This window comes from Rutidosis leptorrhynchoides, chromosome 8 (assembly GCF_046630445.1).
Source record: "Rutidosis leptorrhynchoides isolate AG116_Rl617_1_P2 chromosome 8, CSIRO_AGI_Rlap_v1, whole genome shotgun sequence".
Lineage (NCBI taxonomy): Eukaryota > Viridiplantae > Streptophyta > Magnoliopsida > Asterales > Asteraceae > Rutidosis > Rutidosis leptorrhynchoides.
This window is the reverse complement of record NC_092340.1, coordinates 44,123,421-44,147,053: the sequence shown is the minus strand read 5'-3', so window position 1 is coordinate 44,147,053 and position 23,633 is coordinate 44,123,421. Positions and strand designations below refer to the sequence as shown.

Here is a 23,633-nt window from a genome sequence, read left to right as displayed (position 1 = left end):
AAAAAAAAAAAAAAAAAAAACTAAATGAATTAGCAAATGAAAATAAATATAGTACTTTTTAAAGAAATTACACCGCAATCTTTAATATCAGATCTTTTTTTTTTTTTTTTTGAAAGGCAAACTCACACACCCACCTAAATCTAACTCGAATATATACACCACGAATTGTCCTAAGCAGGACTCGAACCCTCAACCTCAAGGTTGTAAGGGTGACCTCGATACCGCCAAGCCATTGGCTCTTTGGTTTTAATATCAGATCTTTAATATCAAATGATCAACTATATCACCAAGACACCAAGTTATCACAAGATATTGAGTGGAACATCATGATTTAACTGTATATAAAGAGATGATAAGATGAGATTTCATGATAATAAGGCTCCCCCATTATATTTTTCAAAAAGTGTAATCGTCATATACTCATATCATCCCATTTTTGACTCCATCAAATGACAAATATATATTAGCTTTTGTTATAATATATAATATATAAATATATATATATATATATAAATGGATAGTCAATTATTGATACACAAAAGTAATATTATTGTATTACCTAAACTTGTAATATTTTTGCTATAAATAGCCATGAATGCAAGCATTAAACTTGCACCATTTCTCACACTTACAAAGTGTTTCTTTCTTTCTCTCCATTATCATCTTTGTTCTTACACTTCATTATTAGTATTCTTAATCAAGAATCAAATCACTAAAGGTAGTTATAAGCCTACTGAATTATAACATCAAGAATCAAACCACTAAAGGTAGTTATAAGCCTACTGAATTATAACACGTTATCAGCACGATAATCTTAATATTAATTATGGTTGGCTCTGCCACCTAAATGATATATGGTCGGTTATACCACCTGAATAATATATGGTCGACACTGTCGTCTAATTATCATTTATGTTACTAACATTTATATTTCAATTATCTAACATTTATATGGCCGACACTGTCGCCTAATTATCATTTATGTTACTAACATTTATATTTCTATTATCTAACATTTATATGACCGACACTGTCGCCTAATTATCATTTATGTTTACTAATATTTATATTTATGTTATATAACATTTATTAATGATTGCTTACATATGGTCGACACTGTCACCTACTTATCATTTATGTTATATTAAATTTATGTTTAATGTTTATATACTTATGAATATAAAGTGACTATAATTTATCATGTTGTTTGTTTTAATAGAAAATGTCGAATCTGGAAAAGCTTAAATCTACTCCTTTAGAATCAACTGGAAACAACTACATGCCATGTGTTATAAAAGTAAAAATGCATCTTAAATCAATAGGCATTCTTGAAGCCATAAATGAAAACAACACTTGTTCTGAAAAAGAACAAGCAACGGCATGTTGCTTTATTCATCAACATATTGATGAATGCTTACAAAATAATTATGTGACTGTAAAAAATCCCCATGTTTTATGGGAAGGTCTCAAAAGCAGATTCAATAATCAAAGAGAAATTTTACTTCCAGCTGCTATGGAACAATGGAGAACATTAAGGTTCCAAGACTTTAAGAAAGTAAATGAATATAGCTCAGCTCTGTATTATACATGTTCACAACTTAAATTCTGTGGACATGAAATAAGTGATGCAGACATGATGGAGAAAACTTTCTCCACAATGAATGCTGCAAACATCACAGTGCAAAGAAATTTGAGAATGCTAAAGTTCAAAACATATCCTGAACTTAATTCATATCTCTTAGTTGCAGAGCAAAATGATGAGCTATTAATGAAAAATCAGCAATCCCGTCCTACTGGTACACTTGCAATCCCTGAAGCAAATACTGCAAATAATTATAAACAGGGACAAGGACGCGGGCAATGTCGTGGTTATAATAACCATCACCATCATCATGCCAAAAGCCATAACTATGGTAGAAACAATCCTTATGGTAATGGTAATGGACGAGGACGTGGTCGTGGTCGTGGCCGTGGTGGTCAAAGAAATAATAATCCACGAAAATATAAATATCAACCACAAAACAAGCCCAATAAACAAGATGTTGAAGAAAATTCTTCTAAAAATTCTGAAGAATCTTGCTACAGATGTGGTAGAATGGGCCACTGGGCTAATACTTGCCGAACATCTAAACATCTTGTTAAGATATATCAGGATTCGCTGAAAGATAAAGAAAAGGAAGTAAACTTTGTGGATAACGTCGATCCAACAGTCACTGAGAAACCATCTGATTTATATGAAGATTTCTTGAATGTTTAAGTTGTGTGTCTTTCGAAAAATAAACGATTTAATATCGTCTGTCTTTGTCATTATGTTTGCTAAATGTTTCAGTACTATCTATTTGCGTGTAAAATATTGTGTAATATTAATGTACTCACTATTTATTTCTTATATATGAAGTTCAATATGATTTTTGCTGGAATACAACATCAATCAAGTGGTGGAGATCTCTGTATAGCAGACAGTGGAACTACACACACTATACTTAAATCCGAGAAATATTTTATTGATCTAAAACCAACGGAAGGAACTATACTATCACACCCCCAGTTAGGGCCTGGGCGAAATGTGATTCAATATCATAATACATACCAACATATTATAAAATGAGAACAAATACTATATGAATAAAACCAAATTTGCAGCGAAAGGATTAATAATGTCGTTACAAGAATTATAAATTGTTCAAATGCAGAAAAGTAAATATGCGATAAGTCTTGATCCTAGCCAAGTAAGTCATCACATAAGCAGTAGATATAGAGGTCATGATCATTCAGTACCTGAGAGAAACATGCTAAAAGTGTCAACCAAAAAGGTTGAGTGAAATTCATAGGTTTAACAAATATGATTGACCGTTTGTTCTTAGACCACAAGATTTGTTATAAAAGTAGATCACGCAGATCCAAAAGTAGTACTGATTCGTGATATTTTAGACTAAACGTTTGTTTTGTTGCCCCGATGATAAGTTGACAGTACCTTATCACCATGTTTAAATCATTATTAAGTAATACAAAGACATCGCGGTCAAATATATCGGGGACGTTACTCCCGATAGGCCTACCCCCAATAATTAAGAATGCCTTATCCTGAAAGCAATTAAAAAATATCACTGTGGGGTCTTAGTAGCATAAGCTAGTCATAGTACAGTTTAGGTTCGTACTTGTGTCTAAGTTGTTTAAAGTATAAAAGCAGCATGTGTCTCACCCCAGTAAGTATAAAAAGTGCTATAGCAATAAGAGTGGGGCTATGAAAGTCACCTTAGTAATTCGGTGAGTGAAAGTATTCCTTAAAGAGAAAGTATGGATGATCGAAGCACAGAGAAGTCAACCTAAGAATAAGTTGAGAATAGTTTAGATGTTTTGCCCGTATTATGATAAGTGTAAGTATTTTCTTTTATAGTAAGTTTAAAGAAGGTTTATCGTTTTGGAAAGGCTTTTCATACTAGACAAGCTTCCAATCTAACACTTTCAATTTAAAATGGCCTTTTCAGGTCATAGGTTTCTGAGCCACAGGATCCTTTAACTCGGTAATCCAAACTCTCCGCCTAGACTTTCGAGCGTCCATCCACTCGAGAAAGATCAAGATCTATACCCATCTAATATACCGTTCCAATACGTTTTTAGGTGCGCATAGGAATACAACACTTTAAATACTTTATACAATAAGTATTTACTTAAGTTCGATTGTATTATCGTTATTAAGATTGTTTGGTTTTTAAATCCTAATAATAAGTAGGATATATTTAAGTAGGTAAACAAGTGTTATACATAGAAATTGTGTTTTATGAATGGGTATGTATTAATATCAAGTTAATATGTATGTGTGTATATATATATATATATATATATATATATATATATATATATATATATATATATATATATATATATATATATCTTATATGTTAAAATATGTATAGTTTAATTTTAAGCTTTATGTCAATATAAGTACCAATAATTATCTAAAAATGCTAACAAGTGTTTTATTGATTTCATAACAGTAAGTGACATGTATAAAACATTATAAAAATTTTCTATACATAAATATTAAGTTTTATGTATTAAATATTAAAAATTTTTTATAGCTAAAATACAAATAAATAGATAAACAAGTTTAACAACACATTTTATATTTTTTTTAGGTTCTACTGACCAAAATAAACTTAGGAAAAATTTATAAATTTTTGTTATGGTGTAAAAGTATTTATTTCTAATTTCTTTTTCGGTTCAAGATAAATCAAAGTTTATAAAGTAATAATTATTATATCAACTCAATTAATTCATCTAAAATTTTCGTATGCCTAATATAGTGTATTAAGCTTATAAAAATTATTTGTACATTTATATTAATAGTTTAACTATTTAATTCAACTTTTGTATTGTTTTTAGTTTAAATTCGGAATTAAATAAAAATATATAATTATTAATTCTAAAAATAATTTTTATAACTTTCTTATTAGTTCCTAAGTAATTTCTATTGATTATTGTAGTCATAAACATGTTATATCATTAAATTCTATTTTTCTTTTTAAAACATATTTTCCGGTACTGTAGCAAAAGTAGAAGAAAATATAAATTAATTATTTAAAATGACAAATAAATCAAACATAAATTTTTATAATTACTTTTATGACCTAAGGAACAAGAAAAAATTATAAAACATAATATATAAAATTGTTTACTATTTATTTATTCATTATCTATATATACCGAATATAAAAAAATCAGTTTTTGATTTTTAATAAATATAAATTCGAATGTATAATTCATAAAAATAATTTTTATAGTCATTAGGATACTTAATACTAATTATCATGTATTTACATTATTTATTATAATTAATTTCATATTTATTTGGTATTTAACATAAAACTAGCACAAAAATATGATAAAAACTAAATAAAAACTATAAAAATAATATAGAGAACTTACAAAAATAATTTTTGTAGAGGTTTGAGAGAGAATTCTTCAAGTTTTTGGTGTACAAAATTTGTGAACTAGGCTATGGTATTTATAGTTACAATTTTTGGTAAAGAGAAAATAAAAAAATACAAAAGTTTATATAAAAAAATAACTAGTGTCTTGTAAAAAAATTAAAAGTATTTATGGCCAGTAATGCCACCATTTCAAAATATAAATAAATAAAAGTAAAGTTAAAAGTAGGAATAAAATAAATAAAAGTGGATCTAGATCTAGTTTATATATAAAAAAAATACTACTTTTAAAAAAAAAAAAAAAAATATATATATATATATATATATATATATATATATATATATATATATATATATATATATATTTCATAGTTCTAAAAATGTTAACTAACTAAATTTATATTTTTATTTATTTATTAAATACGAATTTTGATAAATATAAATATATATTCGGTATTTATAAAATTATAATTACTAAATGTGGTTTTTATTTAATTAAATTATTACTTTATAATTTTATTAGTTTTATATATGTTACTACATTTATATACACTTGTATTTATTAATTGTATAATATATTAACTAAATACAAAATTAATATAAGTATTTTATATGTAATCATGTTATGACATAAATTTTTTTTTTATAAAAATTCTTACGCGTACGTTGTTGAATAAAATTTATTATTCGTTTAACGTTCGTTAATTTCGTATGTATATAACGACCTTTTATTAGTACTTAGAGTTTATTCATTATACTTAAATCTTTTGTTCGGGCATTATATAGATGGAAAAATGAGGGTCGTTATATATACATACAATATCAGGACCTGCTAACTTGATAAAAGGGATAGGAAAGGCAAATTTCATACTACCAAATGGTACAAAATTTTTAATAAATGATGCCTTATTTTCTCCCAAGTCAAGCAAAAATTTATTGAGTTTCTCCGACATATACCTTAACGGGTATGATTATCAGTCAGTGACAACAGAAAATGAGAAATATTTAAGTATCACTGACAAGAGTCGTGTGGTTGAAAAACTGCCAAGACTTAGTTCTGGATTACATTATACACATATAAATGTACCAGAAATACATATGGTAGTTAACGAAAAATATATTGATCCTGGTGTATTCAGTTTATGGCATAACAGATTAGGCCATCCAGGATCAACAATGATGAAAAGGATTATTGAATGTACTCATGGACATCCACTAAAGGATAGAAAAATCCATCATGATACAATGGTTCCATGTACATCTTGCTCTCTTGGAAAATTGATAACTAGACCCTCACCACTTAAGGTTGAGAAAGAATCACCAATGTTTCTTGAAAGAATTCAAGGTGATATATGTGGACCAATTCATCCACCATGTGGACCATTTAGATATTTCATGGTTCTAATAGACGCATCTAGCAGATGGTCTCATGTTTGTCTGTTATCAAGCCATAATGTGGCATTTGCAAAATTTCTTGCCCAAATTATTAAATTGAGAGCTCATTTTCCTGATTACACCATTAAAAAGGTGAGACTTGATAATGCTGGTGAATTTACATCTCAAGCATTTAATGACTATTGCATGTCTATAGGAATTGTTGTTGAACATTATGTTGCTCATGTGCATACACAAAATGGTTTAGCCGGGTCATTGATTAAACGTTTACAGTTAATCGCTAGACCATTGATAATGAGAACAAAACTCCCTGTATCTATATGGGGTCATGCAATTTTACATGCTGCTGCATTGATTCGCATCAGACCAAGTGCAAGTCATAAATATTCCCCCCTACAACTTGCTTTTGGTCAAGAGCCAAATATTTCCCATCTTAGAACATTTGGTTGTGCAGTGTATGTTCCAATTGCGACACCACAACGTACAAAAACGGGTCCTCAAAGGAGGTTGGGAATATATGTTGGATATGAAACATCTTCAATATTAAGGTATATTGAACCTATGACAGGTGACGTTTTTACAGCACGTTTTGCTGATTGTCATTTTAATGAAACATTGTTCCCTAGATTAGGGGGAGAAATGAAAAATAAAGAAAATGATGTTTCATGGTGTGAACCTCAATTAAAGTATCTTGATCCTCGCACAAAAGAATGCGAGACAGAAGTTCAAAAGATAATGCATATACAAGAACTTGCAAATCAATTGCCTGATGCATTTACAGATACAAAAACGGTGACAAAATCATATATACCAGTAGTAAATACTCCAGCTCGAATTGAAATTCCAAAAGCTGGCAATAACGTCACTCATGAATCTTTGCCACGTCAGAAACGTGGAAGACCAATTGGTTCAAAGGATAAAAATCCTCGAAAAAGAAAATCAGCTGATAATGAAGTAAAAGAAAGTGTTCAAGAAGAACCACAAATCAGTACTCCTACTGCAGAGGAGATTGATGATGTCAATACAGAAATTGCAATCAATTATGCATATTCAAAAATATTATGGAACCGAAATGAAATGAAAAATCTTGATGAGAAATTTTCATTTAATGTTGCATATGACATCATGAATAATGATGATGATCCAGAACCAACATCTATGGTTGAATGTGAAAATAGACATGATTGGGCTCAATGGAAAGAAGCAATACGAGCTGAATTAGAATCACTCAATAAAAGAAAAGTTTTCGGATCCATCATTCTCACTCCTAAAGATGTGAAACCTGTAGGATACAGATGGATTTTTGTCCGAAAAAGAAATGAGAAAAATGAAGTTACAAGGTATAAAGCTAGACTTGTAGCTCAAGGTTTTTCTCAAAGACCGGGAATTGATTATGAAGAAACTTATTCCCCTGTTATGGATGCAATTACTTTTAGGTACTTAATAAGCCTGGCAGTTTCTAAAAATTTAGAAATGCATCTCATGGATGTTGTGACTGCTTACCTATATGGATCACTTGATAGTGATATATATATGAAGATACCTGAAGGATTTAAGGTACCAGAAGCATCAAATGCAAAACCCAAAGAAATGTATTCGATTAAATTACAAAGATCTTTATATGGGTTAAAACAATCAGGACGTATGTGGTATAACCGATTAAGTGATTACTTGATAAGCAAAGGGTATACAAATAACCTTACTTGCCCTTGTGTTTTCATTAAGAAAACAACATCCGGATATGTGATCATAGCTGTTTATGTTGATGATCTTAACATCATAGGTACAAATAAAGAGATCTATGAAGCCATTCAACTTCTAAAGAAAGAATTTGAAATGAAAGATATCGGAAAAACCAAGTATTGCCTTGGTTTACAAATTGAGCATATGCCTAATGGTTTACTTGTACATCAAACAACATATACTGAAAAGATTTTGAAACATTTCAATATGGACAAGGCAAAACCATTAAGTACTTATATGGTTGTTAGATCACTCAATGTTGAAACTGATCCATTTCGTCCATGTGAAGATTATGAAGATATTCTTGGACCAGAAGTACCATATCTTAGTGCAATTGGAGCTCTTATGTATCTTACAAATTGTACAAGACCTGACATTTCTTTTGCAGTTAATTTGTTGGCAAGGTTCAGCTCTGCTCCTACCAAAAGACACTGGAATGGGATCAAACACATATTTCGATACCTTCGAGGAACTACTGATTTAGGATTATTTTATTTTAACGAATCAAAACAATATTTGGTTGGTTATGCTGATGCAGGTTATTTATCTGATCCACATAAAGCTAAATCTCAAACTGGATATGTATTCCTAAATGGAGGTACTGCAATATCACGGCGTTCTCAAAAACAAACACTTGTTGCTACATCATCAAATCATGCCGAAGTGATTGCATTACATGAAGCTACTCGGGAATGTTTTTGGTTGAGATCAATGACACAAATCATTACTGATTCTTGTGGACTAGAACGCGATAAAAGTCCAACAATTATCTATGAAGATAATGCAGCTTGCATAGCACAGATGAAAGAAGGGTATATCAAAAGTGACCGAACCAAACACATACCTCCTAGATTCTTCTCATACACTCAAAATCTCATTAAGGACAACGAGATTGAAATGAGATATGTTCAATCCAGCAAAAACTCTGCTGATCTTTTCACGAAAGCACTTCCAACTGCTATTTTCAGAACACACGTTCATAACATTGGCATGAGACATGTTCAAAAGATGTAACAACCGAAGCGATGTCTACTTGAGGGGGAGTCAACTCCATGCTGCACTCTTTTTCCCTTAGCTAAAGTTTTTCCCACTGGGTTTTCTTTAGCAAGGTTTTTAATGAGGCAGTAACTTGCATTTGATCTTCAACAAACAAAATTGCTATCCAAGGGGGAGTGTTATAATATATAAATATATATATATAAATGGATAGTCAATTATTGATACACAAAAGTAATATTATTGTATTACCTAAACTTGTGATATTTTTGCTATAAATAGCCATGAATGCAAGCATTAAACTTGCACCATTTCTCACACTTACAAAGTGTTTCTTTCTTTCTCTCCATTATCATCTTTGTTCTTACACTTCATTATTAGTATTCTTAATCAAGAATCAAATCAATAAAGGTAGTTATAAGCCTACTGAATTATAACATCAAGAATCAAACCACTAAAGGTAGTTATAAGCCTACTGAATTATAACAGCTTTAACATTTTTCTTAAGTCCCTTTCTTTTTATAATTTTCTCTCTCATTTTAGTTCTCTTTTCAAAAATTTGTGTGTAGAAACACACACTTAGATAAAGTAAGACGAATTCATTGTTCTAACGGTAGTTAGAGTCACTTGCTGGGTTATGAACAAGATGTCGGAATCCACTCACCCAATAATTTTTTTGGCCGAACTATTACAGCCCTACCGCCCCTCAGAAAAAACCCCTACGATGAATCCATACGGGCATTACGTGTGGTAAAACCCCTTTCAAGTGAGGTTCGAACGTAAAACGCCTGCAACCTCCGAGTCTCATGGAATTAGCGGGTAACAACACATGAAATTTTGTAGCGAGTGGGAGTCGAACCTCTGACCTCCCATTGGGAAAGTCAGATCACCACCATCACACCAACTCCTTGTTGTTAGTAAGATGAATTCATATTTATAATTTACAAGTGAAGTCTAGCGTTGGTAACACATATCTATAAATTTACATGTGAACTTTAGCCGGTGGCGATTCTACACCTATAGCATATAGGTGTGCTGTTATGTAATGTGACATTCTTACTTATGATTTTTTTTCGACATAGCATTTAAATTTTATATAACACAACTAAATTTAGTTATATGGCTATAGAACCCTTAAGTTTTTTAAATCTACGGATTTTTGAAAGTAAATAGTCGTGAAACTGAATAGTGTTATTGTTGAATGTAAACAACTACGGAGTACTAAATGATTAGCTCACTTTTGATTTTTTATTCTAGATTCATTACTAACTTTAGTCATTAGGAAACGTAACAATTTGATTTGCCAATATATGAATATATATGAATGAAATGAATGTAATTTATGAAGTTCTATGAACTACTCAGTAATTTTTACGGAGTAGTTTTCAGTAAATGTCAAACACTTAAATTACTCAGTATTATTTAACCAGTTGTATCAGAACTCTTTATCGATAACCGGGTTGAAGAGTTCATACGTTGTCGGAGCATGTGCGGGGACCAAACAAGCCTTTTTTGTAGGGAATTGTAAATTGTAATTCAAGGACATTGAGTGTATCAGTTCACGATTTCAGTCCTCTTAGTTCACAACTTATTTGGTTTAGATGATTATAAATTAGTAGGTCACCAACAACTGCATCTCCTCATAGTATTATATAGTCTTTGGAGTAAAAAGTCATTGATTTGGCGTTATAACTGGAGTAGATGTAGTTGATTAGTTGAATTTTGGTACTTAATATTTGTAATGTAATATCGGTGTTTGACTTGCATGTTTATTGGGATAAAAAAGATAATCACATATCTACTCCATATATAATACCGAGTATATAATTTTATTATAATTTTTTATTTTAAACGACGATATCGACATCGAATGCTTTCATTTATCACCCACACACGTGTTAGGAGAATACCAACGCGACGATGTTGGCATTACCATCGAAGGTTGGAAAAAAACCCCCCAAAGACCTTCTCAAATCGCATTGATGTTGGTAGTATCATCAAAAGTTGGAAACTCTCTGCTTGAAGTGATAATCGAACATTTGTTGGCAGTAACTCAAGCCAAGCTCTCAAGCTAAGCTTCGGTGGTATTATAATTATAAATTTGAACCGCACACTTCTTTAATCTGGCACGATTAAAGAAGAAAGTGAACTCGGGTTTTAACGAGCATGGGCAGTGGTGGAACTTGAATTCGGATACAGATGACGCGGACATAAAAATTTAATAGATTTTCCATTTTCAGTAGGGGTGAACACTAAAAAAAACTCTTATTTTTTAGCAAATTCTTTTTCTTTTAGTGTAATTTTTTTTTCCTCATTAAATTCAGGTGGGACGAATTTCTCCTTTGAGATACACTATAATCCGCGCCACTGAGCATGGGTGTGTTAAATGACACTTCAATGGTGTGTTAAATTACACTTCAATGTAATGAGAACAGGGGCACACTAGAGGGTTGAACAATGAACACCATCCACACTTTAATATCTAATCTTGCAACGTTGCTTTTAAAAACTATTAACTCTTTGATAATGAGATTACACTTTTAATTTAATCAATGACATAGGACACACCGATGAATGCTAGTCGCTGTATATATTGATAGTTAAGAGTAGCCCCTACCAAGACCAACATTTATTTCTTAATTATATATGTACATCTATATCCAGTGGCGGATCCAGGAAATTTTTTCACCGGCGGCGAATTTTTTTTCTAAAACGTAGAGATTTTTTTTGGCAAAATATGGAGGTTTTGGGGCAAAATATAGAGTTTTTTGAGCGAAATTTAGAGATTTTTTGGCAAAATACGAAGGTTTTGGGGCAAAATATGGAGGTTTTGGGACAAAATAGGAAGGGTTTGGGGCAAAAAAAAAATTCCACCGGGGGCAAAATCGAAAAACCGAAAAATTTACACTAAAAATTGCAAATCCACCGGGGGCGGCCGACCCACCCTGACCCTTCATAGGTCCGCCCCTGTCTATATCTATATCTATATCTATATCTATATCTATATCTATAGTTAAAACGAGGATAAGGATGACATGGGCGTAATCAGTTTTAGCGATATGTGATTTTCCATATATATACATTAAAAACATACTACTCTGTAATAAACGCAACATAACGCAATTACTATTACTAGTGAAATGATCCGTAAAACTACAAGTTTGTTTAAACGAAACAGTTTAATACATATATTTTAGGTATTAAGTGAATGTAAATACTAAAGTTATTTAGTTTAATAACCCGTAGAACCACAAATTCCGACTAAGAAACTTCTCGTTGTTTTTACAAACATATTTTTGAGACATGTATTTCGCATACGTATGTAACATAATTAAACCCGTAAAGAGAAAAACTCATATTTGAATAATTAATAATAATAATAATAATAATAATAATAATAATAATAACAATAATAATAATAATAATAATAATAATAATAATAATATTTTTAATACGAAGTAATAATTATTAGTAATAACAAATGTCTCTTAATTTTTTTTCTTCCAAAATACAATTACTATAGGAAGGTTGTACAATATACTTCAAAGTCTATACATGTTTTCATGCGGTATTTTTTGTAAACGATTGTACAATTTATTTTAAAATGTGTACATATGATCATTCAGGCGTTTTATCATAAGGTTATACATAATGCTTTAAATATTGTACATATGATCATGTGGTGTTTTACTATAAGATTGTTCATAATGCTTGAAATATTATAAATATGGTAATGAGGGTGTTTTATCATAAGTTGTACATAGTGCTTCATATATTATACTATTAACATGTTAATATATTTATTAAATAAAATTAATTATTTTAATGACATCATCATAGCCTCATAGGAGGTTTAGAATTTTTATTTTTAAAAAATTTATTTAAGCTTGAATAATCCTTATTTATGGCATCATCATTATAGAGATTTATTATATACTATAGATACACCACCAACAACAATATCAAATCTCACAAATGTAGGGTATGGGGGAGGTGGAGCATAGACAATCTTTCCTCGTACCCTAGATTATAAGGAAGTCACTACTCCACCCGTGAGTATAGAACCCGCGACTAGATAAGATCGTCCCTCCCTCTACTCGAGAGCCAAGAGATTACTTCCTAAAGGACCTACGGCCAGAAATGCTCATCAAAACGAAATAGTGCGGGTATACGTACGTGTAAGAGTTATGTGCGCCTAGGAAGATGCAACCATACAAAGTAGCCATATAAGAAGACACATATAGCAGTGATGCACAACAGTATGACAGATAGCATGTATAATATAATGCGCAGAGATATGTGAAAAATAGGAACGATTAAGTATACTGGCGGAACATATTTCTTATAAAATCTCTTTGCTAAATCATTAAATTTTAGAAAAAAAATTATATGATTTTTTGAACAGTGAAAGATGATAATGTGAAATAAACTAGCAAGGCGCTAGAAAAATTACAAGTTCAACGAGTTTATATGATTTATTGATAACTCCGACCTTCATAGTCGAGAACTAACGAGCGAGATTGTATTTGTGCGTTGTAGTGGGAAATAATTAACTATGGTATGTAATTTAAAAATTACTAATATATAGTAAATAATGAACCATGGTATGTAGTTTAAAAAAATACTATAACATACAAATAGTGGAGGTTACTATTCATCAACCTTCAACTATTATGTAGCAAATAATAATAATAACGAGAGGGGTTTGGGATGTTTGTGTCTGAAAAGGTTTTGGGGTTGCTGAAACCCTAGCAAGTATAAGTAGATGGGTGGGAGAAGAACGAAAAAATGACTAAAAGACCCTTATAAAATTAAGTGAAATCACAAGTCAATCCAAATGCAATAGTAACTCCAACAACATAAGTAGTGACTTTTTTAAATAGTATATAGGGATGATGAACCATGTTATATAGTTTAAAAGTTAATATAACATACTAATAGTGGAGATTACTATTCATCTAGCTTCCACTATTAACATTTTATAGTTTAGAGTAAGAGTAATAGTAATAATAGTAATAGTAATAACTAGTTGTGGCGCCCTCGCGATGCGGCGGAAGAACGTTAGCTAAATTCGATTATGAAAAGTAAAAAAAAAAAATAGAAGCAAATGACATAAACTGAAATGCGTAAAAAAACTCAAAGTAAAAAAAAAAATCAAATAATAACAATAACAATTATATTAAAAGTAGCAACATTAACGATTTGCAATAAGTGAAAAGTTATGTGGTTGATTCTTAGTAAATAGAATGTTATGTGTTTGATTTCTAATAAACGTAAAGTTAAACTATAATAATGGTTGTGGTTGAATTACGGAAGATTGAAAGTTTGTTGTAAAATTATAGAAACCATAAAGTTCACTATTTATAAGGTCTTACATTTTAGTATATAAGTATAATATAATATAATTATGTGGTGGATTTATAATGAATGAGAGGTTTTATGGTTAAATTATAAAATGTGAAAATTTTGTGACAAGTTTATAAAAGCTATAAAGTTAACTATTATAAAGGGTGTGGTTGAATTTTAAAAAAAATTTGTTGTAAGTTTGTGAACCTTATGAAGTTCACTATTCATTTCTCTTATGTTTTTTAGGTATATAGAGTAATAATAGTAATAATAATAATAATAACAATAATAATAATAATAATAATAATAATGAATGGTTATTAGATAGAAAAAATTATGTGGTCGATTTATAATGAATGAGGAGTCTAATGGTTTACTTATAAAATGAGAAAAGTTTGTGATAAGTTTATAAAAACTATAAACTTAAATATTAGAAAGAGTGTATGTGAATTATAAAAAAATAAAAAATTTGGGGTAGGTTTGTGAAAATTATAAAAGTTACTATTCATTTCCAAGATGTCTTTTAGATATATAGATATAATAAAAATTATAAACTTAAATATTTGAAAGAGTATGTGTGAATTATAAAAAAATAAAAAGTTTGGGGTAGGTTTGTGAAAATTATAAAAGTTACTATTCATTTCTAAGATGTCTTTTAGATATATAGATATAATAATATTGTCATTTCTCGATTTTTTATTTATGAGATTCTAATTTGGTTTAATGGAGAACCGATCAATCTCTTATTTTATTTGTTTGATTTTAACAAATATGATTTAATTGTTGTTGCAAAAATATTTTGAAACTTAATATACTCAAACTGAATAAATCAAACAAATTGTAAACTAGCCAAAAGTAGAAAAGTAGGGGTGTAAATAAGCCGAGTCGAGCTCGGCTACGTTCGACCTCGGCTTGTTTAAATTTCACAGAGCTCGAGTTCGAGCTCGGCTCAGTTCGAGTCTATTTGAAGTTCGAGCTCGACTAAGTTCGAGCCTAATATTTGAAGTTCGAGCTCGGTTCGTTTATTAAACTAATTTTAAAACAAGTTCAAGTTTGGGCTCGGGCTCGTTTAAGCTCAGCTCAGATTGAATTTTTTTATCAATATAGCTCGCGAGTAGATCGGGTCATTTACTCTAGCCAAAGGTATACCCAATAGAACATCTTAACTTATCGTGGGTCAAGTCAAGCCCAACCCATAGCGTAAGCAAGTCCAACATAAGTAATTAGTGGGTCAAATTCGGCCCAATATTTCTAACAGTTAGTAGTTCACCATAAACATCATCGTCAATTCATCACAGGTGATACACAAAGAGAAACAAAAATGGAGGTTTTCGAAGCCAGATCTCGTTTAACCCTAATGTTTGCACTGTTCGCTTTGTTATCCTTTAGCTTCCGATCGTCTTATTCTCTTGCATCGCCGGAACTTCAGATCCTCTCCGCTGAACGCAGAGTAAGATTTCCGTTATTAATTCGCCATTTCTGTAATTGATTTCACTAATTTAGTTTCATATTCTTTCAATTCTGCATCGTAATTGATTATCTTAACCGATCGATGCTGCATTATTGAAAAGATCTAAATCAGTTTGAACTGATTGAGGAGTTAAATTTGAATTGGTACTATATATATATACAGTATTGTTTATGAAGTGCGATATTTTTGTGTAGTTATTGTAATTGGTGTATTTCGTATCGATGTGTAGCTTGTTTTAATTATACTGATTGTTGTTGCAGATTGATTTGGCTTCACACATTATTAGGGTTGTGTTGACTTTGAAGGTAATATTATATTGCCTTAATATATAAGCATGTTATTCATATGCATTGAGACTTGTTTGCAGGGGCGGTTTTATGTAGGGGCAAGGGGGCGCTTGCCCCCAGTGGATTTGCAATTTTCAGTGTAAAAATTTCAAAAGTTTCGACTTTGACCCGGTGGATTTTTATTTGCCCCACACTTTTTGCCCCAAAACCTTCAAATGTTGTCCAAAAACATCCAAATTTTGCCCCAAAACCTTCAAATGTTGTCCAAAAACATCCAAATTTTGCCCAAAAAATTGCTACGTTTTAAAAAAAAATTTCGCCCCCGGTGAAAAAAATTCCTGCTTCCGTCACTGCTTGTTTGTGTATATCTCTAGATATTAGATAACTGCTTCTCTATTAAAAAATAATTATTGAATGTCGTACCTTTCAGGTACAAAATGATGGGGCATCACCTGCTTCAGATGTTTTTCTTGCATTTCCGCCGCAACAGGTGAAGCATCTAGCACTGATCCAAGCGGCTGAAATTTCTGGAAAAAAGAGGAAGAAATCTGTACATCTACTTGATGTGAAGTCAAGCGACCAAGTTAATGGGCCAAATGGGGCCAAACTCTATGCTATATCATTAAGGAATCCATTAAACACTGGTGGATCAGTCTCGATAGAAGTATCATATGTATTGACCCAATTGCTCGAACCTTTTCCTGTAGAGATAAGTCAGTCGGAACCACAATTGGTTTTATACCGTGACAGTGCTTCAATATTATCACCATATGTAATCAAACAACAGACAACGGTTATTAGGACACCAACTACAAAGGTGGAATCGTTTACAAGAGTGGAACCGTCTACACAAATGCGTACTGAACTGAAGTATGGTCCTTATGAGAACAAGCCTTCATATTCGAATGATCCTATACTTGTTCATTTTGAGAATAACAATCCATTTGCTGTGGTTGAGGAACTTGTGCGGGAAATTGAAATTTCTCACTGGGGCAACCTTCAAGTTACAGAGCATTACACGTTGGTGCACAACGGTGCTAAACACAAAGGCGGGTTCTCAAGGTTAGATCACTATTAATCTACATCATCTGTGTGGTAACTATTAACCACTAAGCTTCCCTTGACCTTAGATCAGGAAACATTTGCTATATCATTATTTTATAATTTACTTTTTGCCGTCATCGAGCGTTCTTAATTTTAACCTCCACCGTGATTTATTCTGTATTATGGAGTATTACATTTTTCGCTTTTACCAGCTTATGACCCTTTCCACTCTAAATTTGCAGGGTTGAATATCAATCTAGGCCATCAATTAGTGGTGTCTCTTCGTTCAAGCATTTAGTTGCAAAATTACCTCCAAGGGTTCACTCTGTTTACTACCGTGATAACATAGGCAATATCTCAACATCACATTTAAGGACAAGTTACAGTAAGGTAGGTATTATATGCTTTTATTAGTCACAATGTGAATTTCTTTTTTTTAATGGTTTCTTCAAAAATTGATTTTAAAATATTGGATTGTTTTGCATTTCACTTATCTTTCTACGGTTCCATTGTTATACACCATTTTCCTTAATTATATCTTCTCAATTTTTTTAATTTCATCTTCATTTCATCTCACATCAAAATTACAGAACCCATTATACTCTTTTGTGTGTCACTTAGGATCATAATCTCACCTTTTCAAGATAATTAACAGTGAATCCAGTTATAAAAGGAAAGAAACAAAAAACATGATCACATATCAATGTAGTTTCATATATACATGACAAGTTTCGTGCATGCAGTCTGAACTGGAAATAGAGCCACGTTATCCTTTATTGGGAGGTTGGAAAGCAACTTTTGTCATCGGATATGGGCTGCCACTGCAAGATGTTCTTTTTGAGTCAAATGATGGTAAGCGCTACCTGAACTTCAGTTTTGGATGTCCTATTGCTGAAACGGTGGTAAACAAGATAACAAACAAGGTGCATGATCATGAAACTTATGTATTATACTAATGAATTTTATTATGCTTGCCCATTGTTCTTCATTGTTTTATTTAATGTAAGAACCCAATTTCAGGTTGTGTTACCTGAGGGATCAAAGAACCCCCATGTCGTGGTTCCTTTTTCAGTAGAACGCAGCGCAGAGGTAACTTTTACGTGTACCACATATAAAAGTTCATTTTGCAGACCACCTAAATTTCTGTCACAAGATTGTTGCCCATTTTCTTTTCCTGTTTATCTAAACTTGCCATACTATGTTGATGAATTATATATATATATATATATATATATATATATATATATATATATATATATATATATATATATATATAGTGTGTGTGTGATAGAGAATAGCAAGGCCAAGCCCAATAATGATAATCAAGGCCAAGTCCAATAAGAATGTCTATATAAAGTGTGTTAGTAGTTAGGGAAAGGTCATTCAGAATATTATGTGTGTGTGTTTGTATCGGTTCTTGAGTGAACTTGGGCAGGAAGTTAGCTTGTTGCTACTTCTCTGAATTAGGCAGAGTGTTCCAATTTATTGGATCTCTGATTTATGTTTATCTTCTTTTACTCCGTATTATTAATAATAGTAAGTTTTGTTCATCTTCATTGTTCATCTTTTATTACTTGCAACCTGCTGCTGCTATTTTGAGTTCTTATCAATGGTTCCATTGCCCTCTACTCTCTTCTCTACCATGGTGAATCCAGAAAATCAATCACCAATCACCACCAGATTGCAATCAGAAATCAATTCAAATGATGAGAAATTCACACCATCTCCAGATTCATCCTATTCACCTTCACTATCACTATCAGAACAAAACCGTATTGCTATTGATTATATTGAGCAATATATCAACAGATTTAAAGTCTCATGTGCCCTAATTCCTAACCTATCTGCAGCTCAAGCAATTGAAACTTTTATAAGTGGATTAGAAAAAGATATCAGAAATTGGTTACAATTATTGAATCCTGGGTCTTGTGATCGGGCGATGGATCTCGCACGCCACGTCGCCATAGCCACCGCTCATGGAGGAAATACAATTTCTAGAAGAAATCTGGTTGTAGAATGGAAGATGTGTGTTAGCTCAATTGATCTTCAGTCTGAGGAACAAACCAACGGAGTCATGTTGAAGGGAGTTAGAGAAGAAATAGAGGAATATATTCAGGAATGTGAATTGATACCAACTAAGGTTCCCGATCAATTGAATGGAGATGCTAACGGAACGTGTCTGGAAGGGGCTGAGGAAGAAGCGAAAGAGACAAAAAGCTGCAGTACAGTTAATCGTAAAGGTAACCCTAATTCTAAGGGCTCAGATGCTTATTATTCACGTTCTAGTGTAAGGCCCAATTATGGCAATGAAAAATCAAGCCCAATTACGAGCCCATGTCTTCAATCAAGTAAGCTACAATCTCAATCAAGCCCACACACTAACCAAGCCCAACAAAATCCTTATTTTCCTAACAGGACTGTTAAACCTATTTTCACTTCAAATCATCTTTTGACTAAAATCGATATGGATGATTCGATCAAAGAGGGAGAAAGCTGCTCAATTAAATTTGAAGTTCATGGTGATCTGGTGCAACACAGAATTGGTTCACCACTCTTGAATCATATTTTACTCAATAATTGTTTAGAAGGAAACCCTTCTCAGCTCTCTACAAAGATAAAATCTAACACAATGGTAAGTCAAAGCAATTTTTCAAGCTCAGGAAATTTTATAAAGGAAAAAGACACCATGATTCCTGTCGTTAGAGAATTTGAGCATCATGGTTCTTCTTTCTTTGCAAAGATAAATTCTAAATCGGGTTTTTATCAAATGGGGGTTCACAACTCAAATGTGAAAAAGACGGCCTTTATTACTCGTGATGGACAATACGACTTCATTATTACGCCTTTGGCTTTGAAAAATGCACTAATCATATTTCCATCAACAACGGGTAGCTGTTTAACACCTTATGCATTCCTAGAAGATGAAAAACAAACTCGACAATGGCTTATCGCATGGAAATACGATTTTAAGGAAGGCACCACTTGCGCAAACTCCAATAACATTGCCAATATCCAAATCTCAGGCTTGAGGACAAGCCTCATCTTCATGACGTCGGTATTGATAGAGAATAGCAAGGCCAAGCCCAATAATGATAATCAAGGCCAAGTCCAATAAGAATGTCTATATAAAGTGTGTTAGTAGTTAGGGAAAGGTCAATCAGAATATTATGTGTGTGTGTTTGTATCGGTTCTTGAGTGAACTTGGGCAGGAAGTTAGCTTGTTGCTACTTCTCTGAATTAGGCAGAGTGTTCCAATTTATTGGATCTCTGATTTATGTTTATCTTCTTTTACTCCGTATTATTAATAATAGTAAGTTTTGTTCATCTTCATTGTTCATCTTTTATTACTTGCAACCTGCTGCTGCTATTTTGAGTTCTTATCAGTGTGTGTGTGTGTGTGTGTGTGTGTGTGATCATAATGCAATACTGCAAGCTGAAGCCCCACTCTTAATCTCTGCAGACCAAGTATACCTACCTTGATATAGTTGGAAGACCAGTGGTAGTGTTGGAAAAGGAAAATGTAGTTCCCGAACACAACTCGCCTTTTCAGGTGATTACACAATGTTTATATATATATTAAACTTTTTTTCTTTCATATTTACCTTCTCAGTTTTTTCAGTGAACTTTGGCTGATAATAAGAAATTTTGATCTGAGTTTCCAATAATTCATGAAATTTTGATCTGAAATTTTCAGGTTTACTATGATTTCCACCCAATGTTCATGCTTGCGGAACCATTGATGTTGACATCTGTTTTCTTCTTTTTGTTCGTTGCTGCTTTGGCTTACCTTCACATGGATATCTCCATAAGAAAGTGAAGAGTAATGCAGCAGGTATGTTACATGCAGATTATCAACAGTTAGACTGCTTCATTAAGCCAATTTCAATTTGAAATTGGCTGGATAAATTTAGATTATGTGTAAAATTTACCCTATACTTTTGCGTTATACTTGAGGGAACCATCAGTGTGAAATGAGAACTTAAATTAGCTGCTACAAAGGATTGAAATGTTACCTAGATTTTTTTTGAAATAGTTGATGAATGACAACTGTTTGGTAGTCTCCTCGAAGAATTACAGTTTTTTGCATATTTAACTCGTTAAGTGATAGTAGCCATTTATATGCTGTTATTATTACAACACCACCCAATCCCACCGCCCATGCGAATATATGTTGTTATTAATGATGCATGTATACATTCTGGATTAGTTTTTTCTGTTTTATATGAGCTCGGCATGATGGGATAGATCATAGATCATATTCATCGATACATATTTAGAAATAACTTACGGAGCAGTATTTTTTTATTTTTTCCTTTGGTCACTCTTATTGCAAACGTTAAAAGGTGAACAGGCACAACATATCTTGCTAAAAGATTGTAGGGAAAATTGAAAATTTTTAGTGATCTTTGCTGATTTTGTTCTTAAACATTTTTTTTGTTCTTGTGGTTTGCTTCGTTTGCACTTCCCTACAATTCCAGTTGACTTTCTTCGCAACTCATGGAAGATGTTCAATATACCCATAACTTCTTGAATACCACTGCAATTTACTCTAACCTCAGATGCTAGCTCTACATCTGTACATTTCAATAAGATTGGGGTTTGTAAAAAAAAAAAAGGTAATCAACGATGCAATTGGAAAAGGTCATTTTACAAATTCTCCCGTATTAATTAAGAGTACTACAAACAAAACATTTTAATAAATCTATGACTTAAATTTTCATTTCGAAGTTTAACATAAATACATGACTTAAATTTTCAAGCTAGGAAGCACCGGATGAATCACGTCACTGGTGCTGGTAATCCTAAATCTTTGTTTGTTTCTTCAATTATGTTCAAGCTTCATAATATTCACCTAGAAATACTGTTAATAAAGTTTGAGCTTGAGAGCTCATACGTGGATATTATTAACTCGTTACAAAATAATGTTACATGTACGATACAGTAACTTGATGGAGTGGTTAAAAAGAAAAGCAAGAGAAACTATTATTATTCAAAGTTGATTTTTAAAAAGACAAATCGATGGTAGTATCTTGATTGTATGTAACACCCGCCAAAATCGCCATTGACGCGGATGTTAACTCTGGTCCCAGTGCTCGGCTTGACTTCTAAGTAACAGCAAAGTTCTACAGCGGAAGCAAAGTATCTAAGTACCTGAGACAAAACATGCTTAAAGTGTCAACCAAAATGGTTGAGTGAACAACATAGGTTTAATAATTATAACAAGTTTTAGACCACAAGATTTAAATAAGCGGTTTAATCAGTTCGGTAGTAGTGCTGGTGTATATGATATCGATACTAACCATTAGTTACCCTAAACACATCACGTTCGTGTCGTTCATCGTTATTATGTATCCATTGACCAGCGGTCATCCGGATAGAGACGTCACCCTCAATAGCGCTATCACAATAACTAAGCTTGCCTTTATACGTAGCAATTAACGATATCATGGTAGGGATTAAGCATGAATCAAAGCATGTTAGCAAACAGTTTGAACTGATCAAAATAAAGTTTGAGTACTTGTGTCTAATCGTAAAAACAGTTTAAAAGCAAGCATGTGTCTCACCCCAAAGTTATAAAACAGTTAAGAAATAGTAAAAAGAGAAGCTATGAAGTTCACCTCAATAGCAGATAGATATTCCACGCAAGTTATATGATCGGAGTGTTGAACACGGAGATCTCAACCTAGAGATATTATGTTCGATTAGTTAATGTCTAATAGACATAAAGTTTGTTTATTAATATAGCAAACTATATTAACAGTGACCGTTTTCGAGAAAAGTTATATTTAGTGATAATATACTTAGTGTACTTAAGTGTTATATTATTAGTCTTTAATTATTCAATTATTATGTAAACTTTTCATTATATGTTACATATATAATTATACCTATGTGATACATACATATATATACATTCTTTATTATTATTATTATTATACATGTATGTGTTCATAACTATATGATATATATATATATATATATATATATATATATATATATATATATATATATATATATATATATATATATATATATATGTATATATATATATATATATATTAGGTGTAGGTGTTACATATACATAAGTGTAAGATGATACATATATATATACTTATTACTTTTTTTTTATTATATTTACTAACCTTATATAACTTACGTAGTACGCCTTCATACATACATACAGACGTACATATACACACATATATACACATACATATACACGTATGCATATATTCACATATACACACACACATATACCTACAATGTATACATGCACATACGTACGTATGCATGCATGCATGGATGTACACTTACAAACCATACAATCAAAACCTACTTATCATATTCATTAACCTTAACCTTAATAAATACTTAACTCATCTTTATAATCTATATCATAATATCATAATCATTATTATT

The 23,633-nt window shown here is 31.6% G+C and overlaps 1 protein-coding gene across 1 annotated transcript; it reads left to right on the top strand.

The window, feature by feature from the left end:
* The first annotated feature begins 15,700 nt into the window (after positions 1–15,700).
* On the top strand, positions 15,701–21,268 carry LOC139862206 (dolichyl-diphosphooligosaccharide--protein glycosyltransferase subunit 1B). The gene is made up of 8 exons (XM_071850771.1): positions 15,701–15,861; positions 16,143–16,187; positions 16,600–17,231; positions 17,456–17,603; positions 17,957–18,136; positions 18,234–18,302; positions 20,674–20,763; positions 20,908–21,268. The coding sequence occupies exons 1-8, from the start codon at positions 15,733–15,735 to the stop codon at positions 21,028–21,030; spliced, it is 1,416 nt and encodes a 471-aa protein (XP_071706872.1). The 5' UTR covers positions 15,701–15,732; the 3' UTR covers positions 21,031–21,268.
* Positions 21,269–23,633: the final 2,365 nt, after the last annotated feature.